Here is a 9,940-nt window from a genome sequence, read left to right on the forward strand (position 1 = left end):
CTTTGCTTTCGGTGTGTTTGTGGATGGGCATTTCCTTGAAGGCAGCCTGACGTATGTTGTGGGATTCATACAGGTAATTCAAGATTTAACGTTGGAAACAGTGAACCTGTTCTCATCCAGAACTGGTTATGTTTCCTGAACAATACAGGAACCCGAATACTTGAGTTTCAGAAAACGATCTGGAGTGGCGTGTGGGCGCTAGGAATGCAATCTTAAAAGTCATTACGAAACAAACGTTTGATTGTCTTTTCTTCCCAGCTGTGACGGCTATCTGACTAAAAATGCTTCTCGAACAAGAAGAAATGTAGTCTTGAACTCCATTTTGTCTTTTGGGAATTGATTTGATCATTTGCTTTTGCTTTATTGGTGGACTGCATGTCTGGACACTAAAAATACAATGATCAGAAATGATATGTATTGCTGGTGAAACTAGGATATCATTCCAATTTGACTTGAAACTAGCCTAAAATATAAGTAGTGTTCTGCTGCTCTGTTTTTTATGTGAACTAACCCTTTTAATACCAGTTGTGAATGATAATCCGTCTCACTGCTGTCCAGATGAACATGGGACAACATAAAAACTCTGGCCAGGGTGAAGACTTTCTGAACTCTGGTTCTTGTGTGGCCACTAAACTGAAGTTTTTTCCTCATGACATCAGTGTGCAGGCTGTTTTCTCCTCTTTGGTTGGCCAACTAGTTCACACCAAACACGAATTTCATGAGTTGAATTTCATGTTTGCCGCAAAAGCGTTGTGCGTTCCACGTCTTTAGCTCTTATTTTCATTTTTTTGTAATTTACTAGCATTAATAGTCAAGTGACCACTTGTGATTGGATCACTGAGACTTTGATAACATTTTATTACACTTGTTAACAAAATATAATTTATAAAGGATAATTTAAGGGACGAAGCCTGTTATTATGGCAAACGTATGGGGTTTTAACACAGCACTGTGCTTTAGATTGAAATGGAAACTGTTTTCTGCGTCTGTTTTGAAGACCTGAAAACACAATAAAATGTTTTCAGGTCAGTTTCAAAGTAGGTTTACTGGAAAGTACAGCGCATCCAGAAAGTATTCATAGCGCTGCACTTTTTCCACATTTTTTATGTTACAGCCTTATTCTAAAATGGATTAAATTCATTTATTTCAAAATCCTTAAAATTCTACACACAATACCCCATAATTACAATGTGAACAAAGATTTTTGGAAATTGTTGCAAATTTATTAAAAATAAAAAAGCTGAAAAATCACATGTATGTAAGTATTCACAACCTTTGCCGTGAAGCTCTAATTGAGCTCAGATACATTCTGTTTCCACTGATCATTCTTGAGATGTTTCAGCAGCTCAATTGGAGTTCACCTGTGGTAAATCACCTGTCTATATAAGGTCCCAGGGTTGACAGTGCATGTCAAAGCACAAACCAAGCATGAAGACAAAGGAATTGTCTGTAGACCTCCGAGACAGGATTGTCTCAAGGCACAAGGATGGGGAAGGTTACAGAAAAATTTCTGCTGCTCTCAAAGTTCCAATGAGCACACTAGCCTCCATAATCCGTAAGTGGAAGATGTTTGGAACCACCAAGACTCTTCCTAGAGCTGAGTGATTGGGGGAGAAGGGCCTTAGTCAGGGAGGTGATCAATAACCCAATGGTCACTCTGTCTGAGCTCCAGCGTTCTTCTGTGAAGAGAGGAGAACCTTACAGAAGGACAACCATCTGTGCAGCAATCCACCAATCAGGCCTGTATGGTAGAGTGGAGAGAGGGATGCCAATCCCCGTCTGGAATTTGCCAAAAGTCATCTGAAGGACTCTCAGACCATCAGAAACTAAAGTCTGTGCTCTGATGAGAATAAAATTGAACTCTTTGGAGTGAATGCCAGGCGTTACGTTTGAAGGAAACCAGGCACCGCTCATCACCAGACTAAAATCATCCCTACAGTGTAGAATGGTGAAGGCAACATCATGCTGCGGGAATGTTTTCCAGCCGTAGAGAACTGGAAGACTAGTCATGATAGAGGGAAAGATGAATGCAGCAATGTACAGAGGCATCCTGAATGAAAATCTGCTTAAGAATGCTCTTGACCTCAGACTGGGGCGACCGTTCATCTTCCAGCAGGACAATGACCCAAAGCACACCGCCAAAATATCAATGTGGCTTCACAACAACTCGGTGAATGTCCTTGAGTGGCCCAGCCAGAGCCCAGAACTAAATCCTATTGAACCTCTCTGGAGAGATCTGAAAATGGCTGTACACCGTCGCTTCCAATCTAACCTGATAGAGCTTGAGAGGTACTGCAAAGAGGAATGGGCTAAAATTTCCAAAGACAAGTGTGCCAAGCTTGTGCCATCATATTCAAAAAGACTTGAGGCTACAATTGCTGCCAAAGAGGTGCATCAACAAAGTATTGAGCAAAGACAGTGAACACTTATGCACAGGATTTTTCAGGTTTTCTATTTTAAGAAATTTTTAAAATTTTAAAAAATCTTTTTTCACTTTGTCATCATGGGGTATTGTGTGTAGAATTTTGTGTAAATAAATGAATTTAATGCATTTTGGATTAAGGCAAATGTGGAAAAAGTGAAGCGCTATGAATACTTTCCCCATGCACTGTATATTGTCAAAACCAACTGTTATTTTGGATTTGATTAATCAGGATTAATCTCCCAGCACTACTGAAAACATGTTAACACTAGGTGGAAATGTACTTCGATTATGCATCATAATAGGAAAAACTATCAAAAATGAATGTCTACTTCAATATGATGTGAAATGGAATTGAAATCAAAGCAACTGCAAATCAGCGAATGCCCAATTGCAACCATCATATAACAAGGCGTGTTTCACCCACAGGTGCTGTTCTTCAATATGCCCCTCACCTATTACCTCTGCTGGAGTCTCCACCACAGGTGTCGCGGCACCAACTTCCGCTCTCATTTCTGCCGGCCAGGCTGCCGATGGAGGACTCTGGCAGTACACCTCGGCATGCTGGTCCTCATGATCTGGCAGGCCTATTCATGCTACTTCCTGCTGGAGACCTACGGGTCGCTGGCCTTCTTCATGTCTCCTGTACGCACCTGGGCCCTCCTCATGGGCCTGCTGCTGGTGTACAGGGCATGGTGGGGGAAACCCCTGCGCTTCTCCGATGGCAGCAAAACCAACCGGCCGTTGTGACGGTGACCGATTCACCTCGTCTGTATCGTTGTGCCGGGCGTTGTTTTGTGCCAAACTCTTCCCTCCTTTCGACAGATTTCCATTAGAGATATCGAAAATAGTACTTCGTTGTATTGGAGCGATGATGACATCACTAGCGGATGACGGAGCTGTCTGAAAGTTCACTAATACAAGTCGGTAGGTTGCCAGTTTCCACCGTTGTGAACCTGAGCAGTTGTGTGAGGTTTAGTCGTTGATAAACTGCGCATTACGTACTTGTCATATTATGTGTGTTTTTATTTGTGAAGAAGCATCAGGAAAGAAATATGACTGCCTGATATTCGCAATCAATGTTTCTGCATGAAACTGCCACCGTTATCAATATGGATGCTCTCCATGGTTTTAATTAGGGGAAGATGAATCCTTCTTCACGTTTTTATTACACTTGTTGACCAATTATAATATCGGAAAGATCATTTAATGGACGGAGGGTGTCATTATGGCAAATTTAGGGGATGTTTACACAACACTGTGCATTAGTTCAAAGTGGAAACCAATGTTTTGTAGGCCTAAAAACAAAACATTTTTCAAAAGAAGGTTTTAAAATGCAGGGTTAAGATTTTTAATCACCACGCAAACTACCAAAAATGCAACAATCAAACAATCTATTGCTGTGCGCAAGTCCTAACGGGATGTTCCTACTTATCCGCTTGCTAAGTCTTGGCGTATCGGTGACGTATGAAATTGTTTCCAGGTCCAAGCTGCTACTCATTTAAAAAGAGAAAATATTTGTTTACGGCCATGTTTTAAGTCCTATCATAAATAAAATCATGGTAAACACAACACTCTCTGGACATAAGGCATCACAAATACTAATATTTTATCAGTTTATAAAAAATTTATCACTTTCTGGTCATCGGATATTAGGCACGGACATATATATTGCCATTGTGATTTTCGAAAGTATTACATCGCTTTGTAATTGTTTATTATTACCATTTGTCGAGTTGCCCTATAGAGTTTGATAAAGCACTTGGACCCAGAAGCCGCTTCACATGAGGTCACACTTAACAAGCAGATGAGATGATAAGTCGTAATAATGACGTACGGTGCGTTTAAGTCACTTTCGTCATCACAAGATGGCGTTGTACTTACTTTTGATAACATACAAGAAAATACAGCAGGGATTGTTAACTCTGTTTAACAAAGAATTCGCATGAGTTGCGTTTTGTCACTGATCATCCACAAGAGTCAACATTGCATTAATGAATTTCCGCCCACAAATTAATATCTAATAAGATGTATAATGTCATATTTAATTTTCTATTTCAAATCAGTGGTTCTGCCATGTTTCTCACTGACATGCCCACAACTTGGAAAAATTTGGAAAATGTTAAGTTTGCTGCTTATACTAACGACTTTGTAGTGGCGTCATAAAAACGGTTTGTCCGATACCACGAATGCACTAAATGGACGCTTTACAATCAAAACAACAATGGCAGACTGCAGGACTGTGTGTGCAGATGCGCATTGGTTCTTTATAAAAGTGACACTGCCCCCTACTGGCCTGGCATGCATGAAACAGGGTTTTTAGCTCTTTTGTGCTGATCTGTGAGCAGAAATCATTTCGACATTTATAATCTCAATGCAAAGCTTCTATAAAAACATCTAGGCTGACCAAAACTAAATGGTTCACCCCAAAATATTTTCAGACATCTTTGAAACACAAATTATTATTATTTTTTTTTATTTCCTTTTACATTTATTTTTACATATCTGATGTTTTCTGATCAGTGTTCATTTGTAAACAAAAGACCGATTAATATGGATGCCCTCAAATAATTTTAAACTGCACTGCAATTAGAAGAAGATTCATCTTCACGTTTTTATTACACTTGTTGTCAAATTCTAATATATAACAGATAATTTAATTGATGACAAATTTAGGGGGTGTTTACACAACACTGTCATTTAATTAAACAGTGTTTCTAATTTCAATCTTTCTAAATAGGTTTTCAGATTAAACTAGTTTCAACTAAAGTACGAAAGGGAAAAACAAAACAAAACTGACATCAGGCACAAACGTTTTATAAGTCCAATCTAGTGCTGTGCTCAAGTCCTCCTGGAACATTCCTACTTCTAAAGCTGAAAAGTCGTTCAAGTCACTTTCGTCATCACAAGATGGCTACTTTTGATAACTTACAAGAAAATTCAAGAGGGGTTGTTAACTCCGCTTATAGCAGAGGTGCCCAAACTCAGTTCTGGAGAGCCAGTGTCCTGCAAAGTTTAGTTCCATCCCCAAGTAGACACACCTGGGCTGCCTGACCAAGCTCTTACTAGACTTTCTAGAAACATCCGAGCAGGAGTGTTGAGTCAAATTGGAGCTAAAATCTGCAGGACACCAGCCCTCCAGGACTGAGTTTGGACACCCCTGTGTTATAAAAAATGAAGTGCAAAGAATTCACATCAGTTGTGTTTTGTCACTGATCATCCACAAGAGTCGACTTTGCATCCATAAATTCTGCCCACAGATCTATCTATAACGGTGTATGGTTTTCTATACTAGAGAATTCTACATAATATACTCTACTACAGATCAGCGATTCCGCCGTGTTTCTCACTGACATGCCCCCAACTTGGAAACTATCGAATTTGCTACTTGTAATAACGACCCTGTAGTGGCGTCTTAAATACGATTTGTCCAATATGACGAATGCACCATATGGTCATAAACAAATTCTTTAAAACCAAAACAACAATGGCAGACTACAGGACTAATTGTGTGCAGATGAACAGTGTTTCTTTACAAATTGACACTGCCCCCTAATGGCCTGGCATGCTGTTTTTGCAGATCTGTGAGCAACACAGGAACATTGTCATCTAAATGCAAAGCTCCTATAAAAACACCTTGACTAACCATAACCTACTAGGGCTCGAGTGGCACAAATGTGAACAGCACATTTTAGCTCTTAAGTGGCTATTTAAAATACTTTGAATGTTTTATATTTTGTTACAGACATACAGTTTTGCAGCATATGAAATGTTCCAAACCCTATTTTTAACTGTCCAAAATTTAGTTTTTACTCTCTGATAGTCAAAGCAAGTTCAAAAAAAAAAAAAAAGTTTATGTTATATATGCATTAAAATACAATCCGGATAAAATGTTTTAGGGTAATTCGGACCACGAGTCCATATATGGACATCATTTTTCTCTAAAAGTACATCATATCAAAAGATGATACTTGGGTTTTTATTCTAATTGGGTTTCAATAAGTCCAAATAGCAAAGAGAAATAAAAATGCATGTAAAAAAAACACCTTGGGCCTTAAGAGGATGATTAAATAGTTCACCCCAAAATATATCTTTTTAAAATATTCATTTTTGAAACACAAATAAAGAGTTTTTTTTTTGCTTCCTTTGACAATATTTGATGTTGGCTGATTAGTGTTCATATGTAAACAATAGTCTAAATTAAATCAGTCTCTTCTGATCATTGATTAAAGCACTCAATCAACATGTATAACATTTACCATGTCTTTAAAAAATGATCTGAACCAATAAAGGGACATGCTTTTGTCAGGAATGATTTGAATTATCTTCATTTGTGTTTTAAAGATAAAACTCTTATGACAGAACTTCATTTTTTGACTAAATGAATCATTAATCGGTTAAATTAATCAACAAACCTTGAAGTTGACACACAAATGCAAAGTCGACCTCCTCCCTGACCCGGTTTTACCTTGCAGTGCGAAAAGCCAATTTTGAACTACAATCTATTATATATAACACATAAAGGACTCTCAAAAGGAAGAAACCACTATATTTATATGGATCAGCATGAATGTAGAACACTTCTTGCACTATAGCCACAGTTATCACAATGACTACTTAATCTAAAGAAATGCTGAAAAGGAAAGCCAATTGTTTATATACACACTGAATAAAACACCGACCACTTGTAAAAGAAAACAATCACAAATCCGTTACACGTTTATTCGAGAATCGGTGTTAAGCAGCTCTTTTATTGTTGTTTTTGTGTACTTGCAAACAAACTAAATACGAACAATGGCCATTTGGACCAGCTTGAAAAGAAATGTCGTGTCGTCATTAAGGACTGACTTTTTTTTTTGACCCGTAATCCACTTGACAAGAGTTTCTGGTCAATTCCTGTTCAGTCGGGTCACTCAAGGTCTCCGTTGTCTCTCAGGAAAGCGACGACTTCAACAATCGGCTGCTCTCGTTTGTCTTTCAATGACCTGGATGTCATTCTGAGAGAGCCATGTTGGTGGTTTTTAAGGCACGCGATGGTTGAGAACCAACACTTTTTAGACGATTTACTCAATATGTGTCGATTATAGATTTGTGGTGCACCAATAGGACTTTGAATGTTTGATGAAGAAATGTGAATTTGGTTTTTGCTATTTAATTTATTTGAAGGTATTCATCCACATCGATATTGTAATGTACTGTAATATTCCTTCCAGTTGTTCTGCACTGTTTTATGGGCATTCTCTGTTCTTGTGATCGAGTGTTTTCTTTTTAATTTGACATTTTTGTTGTGGAAGGCACTAAATTAGCTTCTTTTCAGTGAAGGATAAACACATTTATTATTAAAAATTGCCCTCGCCACACTCAATGTCCAAAGTAAATGGATACATCGTTCAGTTTTACAGCTGGAAATGCTGTTCATCCACGTCTTGTTTCTGCACTTCTGAATTATCTTGCATTGGAATTGATTCGTCTGGCTGTGTTTATGTACAACAAAGTAAAGGGGTTTCATATTGTGAATTTCATATTTTGTGCTTTTTTTTATCCTGTAAAGGTGGTATAGGGACTTCCTTTAAAGAAGAAATGATACACATATACACCTGTGAGCATGTGTGTTAATTAGGGCTGCAACGTATTGGAATAGTCTCACACTGTGATTATATATTGCAACATAAATAAAATTTCACCAGATAGCTTGAATAGCTCTATTTGGAAAGAATTTATTAATTTAGACTGACTGGGATTATTCTGAAAGATTATAGGGATTGTTATTGGTAATATATTAGAGTATTCAGGTACAGAAATTGAAAAAACAAATGTAAAATAGCACTATATAGTCTTCATTGTATAAACAATAATAGAAAAACATATTTCTTAGAGTTACAAACAGTACAGTTTAATGTTTCTGAATACTTTAATATCTCGTGCCTGAATGCTCCATAATGGATGAACCCTTCAGTGACTTCAAAAATCTTCTGTGTTCTGAATTGTGGCTCCTGGTAAACTATAATCCCAGCATATAAACTCAACATTGTGACTATTGTGAATGTGCGATATCGATGCTGAAACAATATATTGTGCAGTTCTATTGTAAATATAATTATTTTTTAATTACTAATTAATACTTCTTTAAGTCAAACCTGCATTAAAAGTACAGTAAATACTACTGTTTACTATATATATTTTTTCTTATATCTTTTATTTATATATATATATATATTTTTTTTATCTATCTATATATATATATATATATATATATATATATATATATTTTATTTATATATATATATATTTTATTTATGTATATATATATATATATTTTTTTTTTATTTATTTATCTATATATATATATATATATATATATATATATATATATATATATATATTATATATATATATATATATATTTTATATATATATATATATATATATATATATATATATATATATATATATAAAATATATATATATATATATAAATCCTGTTCTTTGTAGCCTTATTAAAAATCCAGAAAAAAAATTAGGCAACAACTTATGTTTTGATATTGGATATTCATAAGCATATTTGAATAATTTCTGAAGGATCATGTGACTGGAAACTGTGGCTGCTGAAAAGGTAGTTTCACCATCCCAGATTTAAATTACATTTAATATTTATGAGCAATATCGCATGAGTAGCATTTCGATGTGGCTGTATATCGGCATTGGTGGGAGGCGTGCGTTAGCATTAGGCTGCAGACCGAGTGCTTTAGTGTCCCACCGGTAACAATATACAGCCATATTGCACTGCTACGAGTGTGATATTGTGTTAATGGAACAGTTCGACGGCACAATCTTGTATATAAAAAAGAAAATCAAACACTGAGAGTCTTAAAACCCTTTTGTACGAGGAACTACTTTCTTCCGCATTCATTCACATCTGCTGCTGACATCAGAACAGCAGAAGCCGTTACTAATCTACTAACATCACTTTAAAGCTAGCGTTTGAATGATTCTCTAGTGTTATTTCCATAGTGATGACAAAACAGGTGATTTTGCTCACATTTTAAGATTATAAGGCTGAACAACATGAAATGCCATCAATGAGATATCCCAATATTTCTCTGTGTATAATTATCCCCAAAAAAAGCCAAAGCAACGCAAACACTACCAGATTGCTGTTGTGTTTGCGATAAGGAAATACGTTAAACACATGCGGGCATTTCTTCTTTTGTTCTGTTTACTGAACTAGTCTGGAGTAACGAAAACAGTGGCTAACACCAAATACATTTTGATAAGTCCCATCTCACACTCAACACGCTACAATTACTGTGGTATAAATACAGCACAGTAACATACAAGAGAGAGAGATGGAATGTCACTTGCCTGTTTAATAATGATTTGATCAACTGTAGTTTAAAATCACACAGTTTTTATCCTCTATGGCAGGGCTATTCAATCAGTTTGTCAAGGGGCTAGTTCATGAAAAGCATCCAAAATAAGGGGGCCGGAGAGATATGACTTGCAATACAAGTGTTGACA

General features: G+C 36.6%; 1 protein-coding gene across 6 annotated transcripts in view; it reads left to right on the forward strand.

Moving 5' to 3' along the window:
- tmem62 (transmembrane protein 62) overlaps positions 1-7,939 on the forward strand; it is a 33,227-nt gene extending 25,288 nt beyond the window's left edge. For 2 of the 6 annotated variants that reach the window (XR_015513660.1, XR_015513656.1), the window contains exons 13-15: positions 1-73; positions 2,852-5,267; positions 5,557-7,939. The exon at positions 1-73 is cut by the window's left edge and continues 46 nt beyond it. Coding sequence is in view for 1 of the 6 variants with exons in the window: in XM_087290828.1 (XP_087146954.1) it covers positions 1-73; positions 2,852-3,172 (394 nt within the window). In the remaining 5 variants the exon portion in view is untranslated. Of the gene's footprint in view, positions 74-2,851 lie in introns of all 6 variants that reach the window. The other 4 variants (XR_015513659.1, XR_015513657.1, XR_015513658.1 and 1 more) reach the window with 2 other exon arrangements.
- Positions 7,940-9,940: the final 2,001 nt, after the last annotated feature.

The sequence above is a fragment of the Danio rerio genome, chromosome 17 (genome assembly GCF_052040795.2).
Source record: "Danio rerio strain M-AB ecotype USA chromosome 17, GRCz13ab, whole genome shotgun sequence".
NCBI classification, from domain to species: domain Eukaryota; kingdom Metazoa; phylum Chordata; class Actinopteri; order Cypriniformes; family Danionidae; genus Danio; species Danio rerio.